We start from the raw sequence: 17,322 nt of genomic DNA on the forward strand, positions 1-17,322 counted from the left end.
GTACCTGGAGGTCATTGAGGAGAGCCTCAGAAATAATGGATTTAGTATACAGATATGTCTTTCACAAGTTTTTGCTCTTTGTGGGCTTGATATAGGATCCTCAGTGAAGTTTACGATGCTTCTCCAGCATTTTGAAAGGTGTTTCTGCATGGTCCAGGCCATTCATCCATCCTAGTTAGGGTCTCTTGCTTGTTTTGAAGTCTTACTAAGCTTTTTTATAAGCCTCAGTAGGAGTTTCCTTGCTCAATTTTACATTGAAGATGGCTTTTTTATTGTTTAGTTGCAATGGGCCATATTTTACCTATATGAGTTGAAATCCAGCACCATCCTAATTAATTGCATTTTCTTATTTATTGCACGGTTTTTAGATATAGACTTTTTGGGTCACTGACCTCTTATGTTTTGCATTCATGATAAGTGTGATACATGTCCTAATCTAGAAGCACTTACTTGATACAGACCTGGTGTTTTATGCAAAAAGGGTGGCGTGGATGTAAATCTCATAAATTTACAAGTATAATTAGAACACTGCATTGAAGAATGTAATGATTTCCAGCTTTCATAAATTGGAACTTTAGTGCTTGAACTTTAGTGCTTGTTTAAATGCAGATATGTAATACGTACAAGTAACTGGACTACTGAATGTATGGTGTTTGCTTGGAGCCAATTTCATTGAAAAAAAATGTTCTTTGGCTGGGTCCCACAGGCACATAAATACTCTGGGACATTTAGGCATTTAGTACTATATGATTTAAGGGGTTGCGATGGAACAAACTGTTTTAGTAAAATAAAACAACTTATAAAAAAAACATTAAACAACTTAAAATAAATGTTCACTTTTTGATTCCATGAGTCTCACTGCTTTATATTACTCAGTTTTCATGGAAAGCATATACATTCTTGAGGATTTACTGTTGGCATGCACAATATATCTTCTTCTGTGTGATAGACAAAAGACTAGTGAACTTGAGAACTCATGGATGGTAAAATAAAGCATGTGTATGAATACAATGGGTTTGTATAAAAATGTCATAAAAATGTAGTCTTCAGCATTTTGTTATTCTGCTTTTGTATATGTATCCAGTACTTTTTAACAGATCTGGGAAACTAAAAAAAAAATTTTTTTACTTTTATTTGGTCATTACCTATAGAAAATCTAAGATGTGTGGGTTTTTAAATACTTCATGATGTTTTGTAAAAAATACAGTAATTGCTTTTGATTTGTACAAAGCAGTAGTGCCTAAAGAACTTTTCCTAGATGTAAAGATTTCCTCCCATTTTTAATTACTACTTTGCACTTCATTTCTTACCAGTCAAGTACTATTATAACCCATTTAACTTTCATGTCATTTGCATAGTTATAAAAACTTGGAAAATTCTTATTTAAATAATTACATTGTCTAGAGTCCATTACTTGTGAAACTTTTTTTTATTACACTTTTTAAGTTCAAAAGGTCTTGATGCCTCATTCCTGATTTTGTGAAATGACATTCTTTATTTAATGTGGCAGTGATTTCCCTTGCATCATTCCTTCAATGATGCTGTGTAATAAGAGTTGTATATTTGATTTTCAGGGAAGTGCAAGGGGAGGTCTCACAAAAGAATGAACGTGAGGCAAGCCCTAGCAAACGATCTCCTACTAGCTTAATGGAAGACGTCCGGCAGGCTGTCTTGCAAGCAGATGTCTCATGTAAGCCTTTTAAAAGTTAGTTTTTATGTGTATTATACTTCTAGAAGCTGCAATGAATTCTTTCATTTTGTGAGGTAGAAAAAATACATTATAAGAATAATATAGTACTCCTTATTTTACTTTTCTAAAATGTTTTGTCAAATTTTCTGTATTGCTTGATTGTAGTAAATGTCCACCCACCTTAGCATTTCTATTACTCTCATGTGCAGTCAGGGAGTCCAGTCACAGCACATCACACTTTTGCTAAGTAACAGCCAGGATATAGTTCAGTGTTACATAAAATGTTATACAGAGGAATTTTCATAAATATTTGATGTACATAGTTCATCCTTTAGAGTTTTGCCATATTATGAGTTGTAGTCTAAATGTTTTTAAGCAGCGATTTCTTCTTGGGGTCTTTGTTCCTTTAGCAACAAAAGACAGTAAACTCAACAACAATTTATTAACTGGCAGTCCAACCTAACTTTAATTTAACATTGAAAAGTACATTCATCACATGCAATCTCCCTTGTGCGTTCAACGATGTAACGTCTCGTATGTGAAGGACTTGTTAACGTAATACGTAACTCTGATGAAAGAAAGCTGTCGTTCATTGTTTAACTTGTATGTGTACTCTATTCTATAAGTACTTTTCCTCTAAATTATTTTTGTTTCTATTTCAATAAAATTAAATTTCTCGGAATACAAAATTTTTTGTTCTTTGAAAATCACTTGCTCATGGGGGCATCTACATCTTAAAGGTCATCCCTTCTTACCTAGAATAGCTCCAGCAAATCTTTCAATGTTTTGTTGCCCTCTCAAAGAATTCTTATTGAACTACAGGAATTCCTTTCTTGTATTCACAAACTTTTTACAGTACAGGGTATTTTCTTATTTTATAATTCAAATGCAACATAACCAAAGAATGCAGTAGCATATACTAATTCATTTGTAGACAAATCTAAACAGATAATTTATAAAGTCCATAAAGACTGCAGTTTAGTATAGAAAAGGACTTCCATGGTACTTTCTGCTGAACTGTGTGTTTTTTTTCTTATGACAGGTTATTTAGCAGAACAGTGGGAATTACATATAAATTTTGTCCAAATTATTTATAGCAACAAAGACAACAATTTCATTCGTTCAGTCTCTTTAATGTTGCTAAGAAATTTCTTTTATAAAGTAACTGATTGCCAAGTCATAATAATTGGCAATTTTCATAAACCATAGTCTGTCTTGTCCTGTGTTCCAGGACCTGTGTTGATTTTAGTTGTTATAAGCAGAATGTTTGTTGACTGAAAATCAGATACAATAATACGAAAATGATACAGCTCTGGTAGCTGTTGTTTAATATAATCTTAATGTTAAATGAAGTGGCAGTTAGCTGCAACAGGGATAATTTAGTTATCATAGGGTGTAAAGCTAAACTGCAGCAAAGTAGAGCTGTCGATCAACCACTGGTGTAACTTGACTGTCTATGAATGGAGGTGAAGAGATACCAGACCCCCCTGCTTGTTCACATAGGCGACCAGCATGGTGTTGTCAGACATCAGAACCACCAAATGACTCTTTACCTTCTCCCAAAACTCTCTCAGACCCAGAAAAGCTACTTTCAACTCCAAAACGTTGATGCGTAGCAGCTTGTCTTCCACACTCCAGACACTTGACGCAAGGAGGTCTCCCAGATGAGCACCCCAACCCTAGATGGAGGCATCTGAAAACAGAAGGAAGTCTGGTGGGAGAGAATGCAGAGGGATTCCCACCAAGAAATTCTGGTTGTCCAACCACCATCGAAGGTCTTGCTTCACCTCTTTAGACAGAGACCGAAGATGAAGACAACCATGAGGGATCAGTTTCTCCAAAGAATACAAAATCCCCAGAAGGACCTGCCACTGGTTAGTTGGCTTTTTGGGTTGTGACAGAAACTTGTGTGCCACTAACCGCAACGTCTTTAACCTTTGGTCCTATGGAAAAACTCTCGACGCTGCCGTACCTATAACTGTACCTAGATAAAGAACTTTTTAGCTGGGAACCAGATTTAACTTCTCTAGGTTTACCATTATGCCAAGCTCCCACCAAACTGAAGAAGGTGATCTCTGTCCTAAAGCAGTTTCTCCTTGGAGCTTGCTAATACCAGCCAGTCGTCGAGGTACCTTAATAGGTGAATCCCTTGAGCATGACCCCATTTCGAGATGAGGGTAAAACCCTTGTGAACACCTGAGGGGACGTGGTCAACCCAAAGCACAACACCTTGAACTGGTAGATCTGCTCTCTCTCTCAGAGTGAAGCAAAGAAACTTTCTGGACGAAGGGTAAATAGGGATCTGGAAGTACGCATCCTTTAAGTCTATTGATAGCAAGAAGTTGTTGTACCTTATCGCTGCCAGCACTGTCCAAGGCTTCTCCATCTTGATCCTTGTTTCCTGACAGAATGATTCAGGGTGGAATGATTGATTACCGGTCTCCAGTCACCTATTTTTAAGACCTCATGTTTGTTAGTCATGAAAAATACATTTTGATTGAAAATGTCATATTTTATTTTTTAGCAAATTTCTTATCCTCTAACTCCATGATTCATTGTGTTGAGGTGACTTCCTTGAGCACTATTGAGCTGTTTATCAATCGCCCATTCTTATAAGTTATGTCAGAACAGTTACATTCACCATAGTTATATTTGCAGTATTGGAGACATTCTTTACTACTTTCCTCCAGACCACCAAGTGGTTTAACTTATGGTTGTCATGCTAATTGTCTATGCTGCGCTGAGCATATTGTCTAAGAAGAGGGAGCAATTGGGAGGTTAATGGAGCCCAAGAGAAGGGTTCTCCTTCCTAGCACCCTTAAGCACTGTTCCACTAGGTGAACTTATTTCTCCATAAGAGATAGTTTGTCTTTCGCTCTCCTGTCTGAAACAAGATATAATTGTGAGTATTTTCTTGCTTCAGAATTGTTTGTTGTTGCATACACATGAAGCCCATCCTTCTCCCTCAAGTAAAATTGAGTTACTCTCTTTACAGTCTCCTCTGGCATGCCAGGTTTGGAGTAGAGTGGAAGAAGGAAGTAAGGGAGTTGCCAAGTAGCTATTCCCCTCCTCTGCCATGGTGAAGGGTAATCTCTCTCATCTGTAATGGCGGGAGTAGGGAGCAGAACTATTTTTGTAGCAGTTCTTTGAAATAGCTAGAGGCTTCTGCTTTAGATCTTTGTTCTCTAAATACACCCAGCAAACTCCACTTTCTCCAGATTCATATGTGTCTTGGTCTTGTTGACAGGCAGAAGTGATTTTGGAAAAAAGCCCCATTAGAAGTCATACAACACCAATTCCTCAGTTAAGGAATGTGACTTGGTGTTAGAGAACAATGTTTGACCTCTTGTACTATTGAGTTTGTTACAAACCCGATTTTAGCAGTCATTCTTCATAACTTCTGATAGTATCTTGACTTTATCTGGGGCAGAATCATCTACCAATTCACAATGCTGGTTCAGACTGGAAATAACTTTTTCCCAGGGATATTACATACTTTCTGCAAAGGTATTTGCATGTGACAGTACATTTAAGCTGTTGAGTCTACCACCTTTGAAGGAGTGACTCCCCCATCTCTAGATGGACTTCTCACTTGGACATCGCAGATGGGTTTTTTTTTTATTAATTTAGTGCATTCCCAAGCAGCAAGTAAAGTACCTAAGCAGCAGAGTGTGTCTGTTAGATGGCCTCTTGTGTTAATGAGCTTAAGGAGGTAATGGCACAGTTTCTGTCCTGGCCTTGGCTGGTGTTGATAGATCTTATGTTGCCACAAGGTATCTCATATTGCTTATACAAACCTTTTGGGTTCATTTCTGTGCCTGATACATCACTGTAGTGCCAATTTAGACTTCCATGTCACTTTGCTTTTTAAGGCAGGCATTAAGGATGTTTTCTCTTTTTTAAAGTGAGCATTAAGGATGCTTTCACTTATCTTTGGTGAGAGTAACCTTTGTATGATTTTCCTTACTCTGCCTTTGGTATCACTTCAGTTTCAGAAGTGTCTACAAGGGGGGTTAGGATGTGCACTGCAGTGTCTACAAGGGGGGTTAGGATGTGCACTGCACTGTTCTTGCTGAATTTGCAGCATGTTTAATGTTGCAGGTTCTTGGAATGGTTGAGTCTCTTGGTGGTGGAGGTGTTACACCACTGTTATGACCTGTGTTTCATGTATAGGTGACCAGCATCCCAGGTGCTCGAGTAGATGGTTTGTTGCTCATTGGTTGTCTGCATTATGCACAGAGGAATGTTATTGCAGTTCAACATAGCAGAATGTAATTGCAGTTTAACCCAACTGTCAGCGTCTAGATTTAGTGACTCTTTGGTCCCGGCTCTCCTGAATATTAACAAAATTTTGAGTACATATTTGACTTTCCATACTTGATGAGTAGAGACTGGGATTGCAGAGAACTTTGATTTTCTATTTTCATTTCTCTGAGCAGCAGTAGAATTAAGTTCTCTCACCTGAAGAACATTTAATTGTGTTTATTGTTCTCTTACCCTAACTTCTTCAAGGAGCGATGAAGTATTTATCATTCCTTCTTTGTTTGGCACTGTCAGTTTTGGCCTTTGGCTGAGGGTTCTCCTAATCTGTTGTCTCAGGTCAAAGTGTCATAAGAGCAACCCAGCCCTCTATCCTTGTTTGTCTCTCATTGGGTGGTACACTTCCTGCAACTTTGTGCTGGAATTCTCCAGCGGCTCCTGAGAGAATGAAATTTCTCAAAGGGTAGCAAGGAATTTCATAGTGTACCTTTCAAGTTTTTTGGCTAATGTGCATCAAGAGTGTCTTATCATAGAAGGGGGACTGCAGCTTATACTCAGCAGGTCACAGAGTTTCTATTTTACCTTAGCTGAGTCAGGTTCCTTTCAGTATGTGACAAATACTAAGTTTTGCTTTTACAATCTTTTATCTGGTTGGGTTTAATGCTCTTCTTTGGTGGAGTTGTCAATACTCAAGTGTCGAGCAGTCTCCATTTCTCAAGAACTTCGATCTTGGGTCTCGTGTACCAAGTGCTTTTAAGCATTATGAAATACCTTTCAAGACTAAGTTCCACTGTTAGGTAGAGTCATTACACTATTTGCTCCTGGCCCCAGCATATGATTTGGAAGTCTTTAGGCTTACTGTATCAAATTTGACTTTCAATTGTTCCTCTGTAGGAGTGGTAGCTCAGGTCTTGTCTTTTGACGAGAGGTTGAGTTTCCTCACCTCTTCCTTCCAAATCTTAGGTGGATATCTGGATGAGATACTGCTTAGCTTGCCTGAACTTATCAGTTCCAACTGAATTTAACCACTCATGCAGTTTGTAATATTTTCTTGTTTCATTAGTACCAATATGTATTGGAATGAGTCTTCTAGGAACTTTTTGGATTCATATGGGTTCATCTGACTTTCACTTCCTCTGTGGAGGATGTTGGTTCCTTTTCCATTGGAATGATCTCAAAGTCAAGGGCATTACCTGCCCCTCAATGTTTAGTTGAACTTTTCAGGTTTCCAAACAATAAGGGTAGGTGTCTGATATATCAGACTTTATGTTCCTGATTCTACCTGTGATAGTCATCCAACAAATTTTGCAGTCACCTGAGCTCCATTTGAGGCAAGTTAGAAGCTTGTCCAATGTACCCATCTTGATGTAAGTTTGGAGGTGGATGTGGAATGACTGGATTCCCTTCCATCCTTATTCCCTCCTTCAAGAACGGCATTTGGGCTAAAGTCAGCCAGGATACACGTTGGACGAGTGGTTTTCGTGCTCAGCTGCCAATCCGGTGGTCCGAAGACCGATTCTCAGCTCAGCCAATGTGGAATCAGAGGGATTTATTTCTGGTGATAGAAATACATTTTTAATACATTTCTCGATATAATGCGGATCCCACAATAAGCTGTAGGTCCGGTTGCTAACTGACCAATTGGTTCTTAGCCACTTAAAAATATCTAATCCTTGGGGCCAGCCCTAGGAGAGCTGTTAATCAGCTCAGTGGTATGGTAAAACTAAGATATACTTAACTTTTAACAGTCAGGATACAGGTGAATGCATTTTGGGCATCCTTTCCCAGTCAATGATTGGGAGGTGTTTTCCACATAGTACCATTTATAACTGGGTTTTACCTGAACCAAACTGCCTTCAGACATGAAGTTCTTTGTGGGAGACATCTTGATTCTCCAAATGGCACCTTACTTGAGTAACTCCATGCTGTAGAAGGGGCACGCAGATCCCATGGCCTTATACTCTGGCCACCTTTTTGTCTGGCTGATAGGGTTTCAGGAGTCATAACTTCCTTGCTAACAAGACATCCAGAATTATAGCAGTTTGGTATGGGTTCTCAACTCCAGTCAGTTGAATGGGTCCGACCTCCCACCTCACATAAAAGGCAATGTGTATTTTTTTGTAAAAACAAATAAACCATTTTTATTAACAATTTGTATTTTTACTAAGTATACAAACCATAACCCTTTATTTAGCCCCACCTCAACCAGCCCGCTCAGTCCATGGCTGAAGGAAAAGTGAGTGAGTGAGGATATTCAACAACCCCCCCGGCCCCAATCTCCACTTGTTAACCACCTTCTTACCAATTCTTTACCACTTTCCTGCATGCACTGAGAGTTACTTCTAATTTAAAGGCACTGGTTTGCATGTCTATGAAAATACAAATTGTTATTCAAAATTTATTCTTTTCTTATAGGTGCATTTTATCAAGAAACCTTGCTAAAGTCATTTTGTACACCTCATGGACATTAATAATGTATGTAGAGAGTTTTTGTAAATTAATCTTAAAGTGAACTTACTTGAGCTTTAATGTAATAAGAATTTTCAAAAATACATTATATTTAACACTGACAAATGAGCAAAATCACAAAGCCATCCAAACTTGAATATTATTACTAGTCTTTAGATAGGCAGAAGCAGTTGATTTATGGTAACCCTCACAAAATGAAAGTGCATTATTTGCAGACTTATAGTTATTTTCACTAGTTTGTCACTTGATATTTCAAATTTTTCAATATTGCATTTGGTTTGTCATTCTTAGAATTATAGACAAGTAGATGAATTTCACATTTATGCAAGATATTTATAGAGATTTATACAGCTTATATTAAGTGTGTTAAATATTTTGCACTTTTTCTCTTTTGTTTTTTTGTTTTTAATTGCTATATACTTTTATTAAAGTATACTAAATAGGATATTTTCTGTTTGAAAAATGGAAAAAGTTATTTCCAGTAATTTGTAATTTTTTTTCTCTTATAGCTTCAGTTCCTACCCCACATTACAAGCCGTACAGTATGTTATTTACAGTGCTTGCAAATGCATGAAGTTTAGCTAGGCCAAATATTAATACTGTACTGTAGTAAGAAAAGTAATTAGGAAAATGCAGTGTCTTGTGTTCAGATCAAATTTTGTTATCATAGTTATACAGTAGTCTACTCTTGGTTAAAAAATGTAGTCTACTCTGGTTTAAAAAATGTCATAAAAATCATATCCCTTAAAATTATGTGAAATAGACTGCTGTGAAACCCATTTTCTCACACTTGGCCTAATGTCTCTGGAAGTAATGAAAAGTATAATATTAAAGGTAATCATTTTTCAAGCTTAAAATAAAAACATTTTAAGGCAATGCAGTCAAAATCTTTTAGAGAAGTACAGTACTGTGCTATTCTACTTTGTTTGGAACTTGAAATAGTAGTTTGAAAACTGCAGATAGTCATTACAGTTATGTACTTTATATATGGAATATATTTTATACTACATTCTGACTAGGAAGTTTTGAATTATGGATTTCAAGTGTGAAGAATTCTGTACAGTAAGGAAAATTAAATAAAATGATTATTTTAGGTTGAGGAAATACAAAGGGAACTTTTCAATTTTAATAAACCAGCAGTTTTAAGTGGTAGTTAATATTTTTTCTATACTTTGTTTTGGTATTATATTCAAGTAAAAACTGTTATTGATACTGTTTTCTTATGCTGCTCAATATAAGTTAGAGCCTTATGCTGGCTTTTTATGCTTATTTTCTATAGTGTAGCCACTGTTCGTCCTCATAGGAGTTACACTATTGTGGTACCCCCCCAAGGGCTTCATAAGACAGACCACCCAATCTCAAAGAATTCTCTTGTAGTTGGTCTTGGCCAGACTAGTGCTTGTTGTTACAGTTATAGAATATAAAGGACTCAGGACAGGACAATCCTGTTTGCACATGTGACAACAGTGCATATGTCAGTTATCTTCCTCATTATTATTATTATTATTATTATTATTATTATTATTATTATTATTAGGAAGAAGATGAATCTCAGTCATATGGGACAACCCCACAAGGGCCATTGACTTAAAATTCAAGCTTCCAAAGAATATGGTGTTCATTAGAAAGTAAGAGAAGCTAAAGGGAAATACAGAAAGAACAGATCTCACTTATTATAAACAAAAGTAAATTACTAAATAAATAAAAATTATGCGAGGACAATAGAATTATGATAGTAATGATGCACTGCATCTTCACTTTGAATTTCCCGTTAAACGGCATCGTCATCAAGGAGACTGTTCCACAGACCAACGGTGTGAGGAATAAAGAACCTGTGGAACTGAGAAGTTCAACAGTGTGGCACATTTACTGTATATTGGTCCTGCTGCTCAGTGAATCTGGTTCCTCTCAGCAGGAAAAGGGATCAGGGATCTATTAAGAATGTGGAAGATCTCTATTAAAACACAACTTATGAAAGAGTAACAAGCAAGACCATCTGTCAATAGTCCAAGTCGTAACTGCTAATGTTAAGAAACAGAAACCCACCACCATGGACCACTCTATTTAAAAGATATAATCTCTAGCAGAGGCAGACATCCATACCAGAGAATAGTATTCTATCAAAGGAAGCACAAATGACCTAAAACAGGTTGCATTGATTTCATTAATTGTAAATATATGAGGCCTCACAAAAAATACTCAACTTTCTTGTGGCATCTGCTGAAACTTTTATTGGATGTTTCTGAAATGTAAGATGCAAGTCAAAAGTTACACCTAGAATAGTTGAAGCTTCAGAATCATTCAGCAAAGTCCTATCCACCTGAAGGGGAGTATTTGGTACAAAATCTGTACAAGATCTGCTAATCAGTAGTATTTTCATTTTACTGGAGTTCAGCCTCATAACCCACCTACTACACCATGGGCTAATCTGGTTCATGTCCCGATTGAGGCTGAGGGCAGCTTCATTTCTCATAAGTGGAGACTTGACTACACCCCCAAGTGTTGCATCATACTGAACAATCTTACTTTCCAGTCCAACAACCATATTGCTTGTATACGCCAAAAATAACAGTGGTCCAAGAACACTACCTTGTGGAACTCCAGACACAATAGGTCTTGGTTCACTAAATATCCCATCAACAGCAACTCACTGCTGTGTACCTGTAAGGAAATCTTCAAGTAATCTTAAAACATATCCACCCATTCCAAGATGCTGAAGTTTATAAGTACTAAGTGCCTTATGATTTACTTAATAGCAAGCAGCACTAAAGTCTATTTGAATTAATCTGTACTCAAAACCCTTATCATGGTTGGTTCTCTTGCAAATGTCATGTCAAGTCTAAAAGTGAATTGCAGATACCTAACTGCTTTCTAAATGCATATTGACTATCAGCTAACAATCCTTTAGATTCCACATACTACTCATATAGTGGCTCAAAAATAAGTTTTCAGCAACTTTGGAGGGCACAGGGAAAACAGAATACAGGAGGCCCTTGGTTAGTGGCAGGGGTTCTGTTCCTGGCCGCTGACGCTAAGCGATTTTCGATGTTAAGTGATTACCAGTCAAACAGCGCCATAATCCCGCAATAAGTAAAATTATATTTATGCAGCATAGTACTATAGAATTTACTGTACAGAAGTATTGTACAGTACATTATAGTAAATACTGTAAAGTGAAAAACTCCTAGCTTTAACCCTTTGGGTGTCTAGAGTATGTAAAGATATACGTAATAAGGTTTTATGCAGTGCACAGGTAGCTGTAGTGTTGAAGTTACAATAATCCGATTTTATGAGAGACCAAATTACAATAGCCTAAATTTATCCCATCTTCCAGTTACATAAGTTCAAAAACAGCAAAAGAATTATGAAAGTATGGTTTTAACGTTATACTCGCTGCGTAAACGTGTACAGCCATGAACAACCAAACAAGAAAACTTTTTTTTTTTTTTTTCTAAGTACAACCAAATTGGATAATAACATCCGTTTGGCTTGTATTTCAATCATTGTACTATAGTACACTATTACCGTAGTTGTTATAGATGACGTTATGTAGAATAGGACTGAGATATCTTAATGTAATAACTTTATTCGCTATAGATCAAAGATCAATCGGGAAATATACTGTTAAATTTAAACATAGTTATAGCTGAAGTAGAGAAAACTGTTCAACCTGCTTATGACCATTGTCATGCATCAGCAACAAGGATAAAACCCCAGTAAACATATGCCATCAAACACAACCATAGATAAAATTGAGATGAAATCATTTTAATCAAAACTACTGTACTTGAAAGAACACATTTTATTGTTGGTATTACGATGATAAAAATGAAAATTGCAAACAGAATCACAATTTTTTTTATTCAATAAACATGCCATCAACGTACCCTTTTAATGAAAAAAAAAATTAGTTCACAATCACAATGAGACATATTCAAGTCATATTTCCACCTAAAAACATGTCGTATAAAGAAAAATAACCTTGTCTCATATAAGTCAAGTATCTAGATATTCGTTAATACTAACTAGAAGCAAGAAAATTTGCTCAGAATTATGTTAAATATGGCAAAACAAACTCTTATTCGCCATCGGCTGATTTCCAAACCAAAACATTGGCCGTTCCGCGGAATACTGGCTTAGATTTACAGTGGACCCCCGGTATTCGCGTTCTCCAGGTTTGTGGACTCACACATTCGCGGATTTCTCTCGGGAACGTTTCCCTGCATTATTCGCGGAAAATTCGCGCATTCGCGGTATTTTTCTATGAGAAATATCCACAAATTCCTGGTTTTTTTTATCAATTTCATCAAAAAATGCACTTTTTGTGATAAAACTATTAAAAAGACCAAGTATGAAAATTTAGTGGTTTTTCTTGAGTTTTAACTAACAAAATAGGCTGTTTTTAGCGTTTTTATAGGGGTTCCAAACATTCGCGGGTTCTAACTATTCACGGGGAGGTCTGGTACGCATCCCCCGCGAATACGGGGGGACCACTGTACCGTGGTATTTTATAATACAATACTAATATGAGAATACATACAAAATTATTGGATACAGTAAAGTAATGTATAACTTTTTAAAAGATTTATGGAAAAGAAGCATATTTACTTTTTCTTCTGTGCTTATCTTAATTGTTGTCACTATGCCAGCTACGTAGCAGCGGTACCTCGAGCTTGTACGGTCATACATCAATTTTTTGCTCGCCTAACAAAGCAAATAATCGACAGAGTTGCACAGTTAAATTCTGTACTTCTATCCCGTGGAAAAACAAACAAATTGCAGTGTTGCAAAATCAAATGTATACGCAAGTTTTGTCTTTTAAAGTCAATTTATGCAACAATTGTAAATATAATTTATTATAAAAACATGATTCAATTATATAAATTAAAATTTTATTATTCGGGTGCGACTGAACAACCTATTGTCTTCACCATGTGAAGGGCTTTTACAAAGACTTCAAATGGACATGCGTACTGCCACTGTATCATATTTATGTACAAAAATAAAAAAAATACCTGTAATACATTTTTCATGCACATTTTAAACATAAATGCATAAAAACTTACAACTAAAAGCTGAATGTTCAGTATAACAAAAAGCTGAACTTTCATTGACAAAATGAGTTATAGTTAGCTCCCAAATTAATAAAATATAACCACGTTTAGTCTTTGTAAATGCATTTTTCGGAACAGCGGCGGGCAAGAACAAACATGAAAAAACATTCTCTGATAACGTAGAGGACAATCACTAAAGCTGCCCTAATTTGTGTCATATTTTTTGTACAAAAATAAAAATCCCTTATACGTAATATATTTTCATACACACTTTTAATATAAAAACATGAACATTTACAAAATCGACACATCGATCGCTAAATTTGCAATTTTTTTAACTATTTTCGGAAGAGTGGCAGGCAGCAGCTCACAAGAACGAACATGAAAAATCATTCTATTTGATAATGCGAAGGGCAGTTTCAAAAGCTGCCTTTGTATCATATTTCTTTGCAGAAATAAAAATACCCTGTACGTAATACATTTTCATACACATCATAAACAAAAGCATGAACATTTATAAATCGACACATCCATAGCTAAATTTGTATTTATTTAACTCGATATTTTCAGCATAGAACAGCATCAGAGGCATATATTTTACCCTGATATCTATGTAATAATTCTCAATACATTTTTTAAATATTATTTGCATAACCTCTATGGTCTGAACAGTATTTCTACAAATGTATGTACTCGTTAGACATAACGGTACTAGCAGCGCTGTTAACTGAAAATTATGCCGTAAAAATACTTGAAAATACCTTACTTTTTTTAATTAATATTTTGTACGACAGCCGTAAAACCGATTCGCCGCTAAGCGATTGCGCCGTTAACCACATGCTGCCTGTACTTAGAACTATAAAAATGCTAAGAACTGCCTAAGTTAAAAAAAAAAAAAATGAAAATGCTTATACCTGGTTTTTTTTAATAGTTTCATCACAAAAATTGCATTTAATCTTGAAATTGATTTGTGGATGTCTCATAGAAAAATACTGCAAATATACAAATTTACTGTGAATAATGGGTAAAAATGGTCCATAGAGAAATGTGCGAATACGTAAGTACGGGAATCTCGAGAATGCAAATACAGAGGATCCACTGCAGTATATGGCTTTAAGGACGAATAGTTGCTATGCTATCAAAAATCTGGTTTTGACATGGGAAACCTATTTTTGGTTGCTGCTCTGAGTCCTCCAATCCACTCACTTTCCATGGTGAAAAGCCATAGGACTGGGGTGAACAATTTATCCTGCACAGACCTAGCTTGTAATGAGGAAGAAAGCCGATTATGTGCCGTTGTCACATCCATGCGAGTAGGATGAAAGCCGAATATGTGCCGTTGTCACATCCGTGTGAGTAGGATGAAAGGAAAACTGAGGCAGTTGCTGAGGACAGGAGATAGAGCCTTGCTGTCCTGAGTCCTCTATATTCTATCATTGTGCCAATAAGTGCTATGTTGGCCCAGACCAATTATAAGAGAATTCTTTCAGATTGGGACTGTCATATGGAGCCCTGGGGGTGATCCTGATAGTGTAACTCCTCTGAGGACTCACAATGGATACCAAAAATAGGTTTTTCCTATGTCAAAACCTGTTATATTTTGGCAAAATTTATACAATATTAAGAAAGGACTGTATTGCTTATTGTATACTTTTCTTTTTATATATACTACATGAAGCATATCTAGTAACTCATGAAAGTTTATATAGTACTACTCTCTAAACCAAGCTACTCAACCCCCATGCAAATGTATTTGCACATACTATTGGTAGTTAATTTTAGAAATAATGTTTAAATTTTTTTTATTTACGGTAGATTGTCTTGGGACCACAGAAAACTTTATCCCTATCAAATTTTTATAATATTTTCATTACAGTATTTAGACAGGCAATAACTAATCTTGCCACTAATACTTTTTGGGTATATAATATCTTATAAGATTATTGAGGGAAGTCATGATAGGTCATAAACAAAGAAGTGTAGTACGTATCTACTTAAGCTTTTGGTTTACCAATTCTGCTTTTGATATGCCAATTCTGCTACTATTTTGCTTAATAAAAAAATAGCAAGACAGCTGAACACAGGAACAATGCATTGCATGCCTCATTTGTTGAATGTTACAGAAAGTAGAAATCTCTTGATTTTGTGAAAAGTGCACTGAGAACTGCTTCAGCATTTGTTTTGTTTTTTTACATAGGATATCTTTATTTAATATCTTGAAAAATCAGCCCTGAAAATTCAGTCCAGCTTAATTAGTGTTTTATTTATAGCTTTGCAATAGTATGGTTTGCTGTCTGTGATTTGTGAACTATTTTACGCCTAAGTACGTACTGTAATAAGCTTTACAAAGGTAAGAGAAGCGCATGAAATGATTTTCCACCTTTTGTTCATATTGAATTTGTCAACAGTAGTCAAGTACAATTGATTTTGAGTTAATATGGCAATATATAAATACCTAGTTGCATAACAAATTTATTTTCATTGCTGTAGTGGTTGGATGTGCACATGAACACAAGTCATTCAAGGGTTTTCTCTTCCAGTGGGCAAGAAACCAGTAATCAGTGCCCCTATTAATTTGTCGTCAACAGCACATGTGGTGGCAACCGGGCAGATAGTTCAACAAGTCAACTCCCCAAACAGATCTCAGTCTGCAGTATATTCTATAGTAAGTGGATTTTGTATATGGTATGCTGTGTATTTTAAGGAACAAAATGTAAATGAAGGAAATTATACCACAGGTGACATGAATTTCATTACAATTATCATAGTATTATATCTTACAAGATGTGGTTAATGTGCTTTATTTAAAATTTGTCCCTCATTTTTCTAATAAGTTTCTAATATTCTCTAATATCTGGTGAACTTAATGCTTTCTTCATTATCTGTGCCTTCCTGAGCACTTTATGCTTGAATTCAATTTAGTCCAAGGTCTTATCCGTGCCATTTTTCCCAATCTTCAGGCCTTAACAATTAGTCAGTATTCTAATTACTCCTGTCCTTTATCCAAGTGTTTAAACAATTTTCATATCCTCGGTATACCATATCCCTGATCTTGCCAATTGTTAAGTTATCTTATAGCACATCTCTGCTCCTTCCTCATAAATATTGACATTCTTAATTTGTACAATTTCTAACAAAGAATTATTTACCAGTGGGTGAGCAGTCTACTTCCTCTTTATCCTGACCATTGTTATTCTGCTCCTTGATAAAAATTATTTTATACAGATTCAAACATTACAGTAAATAGATCACCTGGTCACCATTATTGCAAGGGACTATACTCTGTTTTTTTTTCATCTGTCCATCCGCCTGTGTGGTTTTTGTATGGTAACACTGCGTCCCGGGCTTTAAATAGTTGCGCTACGTGTAACTTTTAGGTAAATAAAAGGTTATCTGGGTGTACATTTGCAACTGAAAAGTGTTTTAATAATTTACTGTATGCGAATTACACCATTAATATTCGAAATAGGTTATTGTTATTATTGTTGAATGTAAGCTCCCTTTTCGGGGTGGCGAATGGAACAGCCAGACGCAGTGGCGGGAAAATTGCTTCTCTCGCTGTTCACTACGGCAAGATGTCAACGTATTACTTCATTATACGTAAGTATATCAGTATGTACTGTTAATTTTTATAAAGTGCGTTTCAGCCAGATACGATATGACGTAACTTGGTTTAGCATCTGTTTGATGGAATTTGCGTGTGGCTGTTCCATTCGCCACCCCGAAAAGGCAGCTTACATTCGACAATAATAACAATATCCTATTTCGAATATTAACGGTGTAATTCACATACAGTAAATTATTAAAACACTTTTCAGTTGCAAATGTACAACCAGATATCCTTTATTT

At 36.0% G+C, this 17,322-nt stretch overlaps 1 protein-coding gene across 26 annotated transcripts in view; it reads left to right on the forward strand.

Annotated features, from left to right (window-relative positions):
* Positions 1 to 17,322, forward strand: part of LOC135210852 (uncharacterized) — a 741,193-nt gene that overhangs the window by 680,339 nt on the left and 43,532 nt on the right. For 16 of the 26 annotated variants that reach the window (XM_064243740.1, XM_064243745.1, XM_064243741.1 and 13 more), the window contains 3 exons: positions 1,575 to 1,690; positions 8,929 to 8,961; positions 16,014 to 16,138. In XM_064243740.1, the coding sequence (XP_064099810.1) occupies positions 1,575 to 1,690; positions 8,929 to 8,961; positions 16,014 to 16,138 (274 nt within the window). Of the gene's footprint in view, positions 1 to 1,574; positions 1,706 to 8,928; positions 8,962 to 16,013; positions 16,139 to 17,322 lie in introns of all 26 variants that reach the window. The other 10 variants (XM_064243750.1, XM_064243734.1, XM_064243739.1 and 7 more) reach the window with 5 other exon arrangements.

This window comes from Macrobrachium nipponense, chromosome 4, assembly GCF_015104395.2.
Source record: "Macrobrachium nipponense isolate FS-2020 chromosome 4, ASM1510439v2, whole genome shotgun sequence".
Classification (NCBI taxonomy): domain Eukaryota; kingdom Metazoa; phylum Arthropoda; class Malacostraca; order Decapoda; family Palaemonidae; genus Macrobrachium; species Macrobrachium nipponense.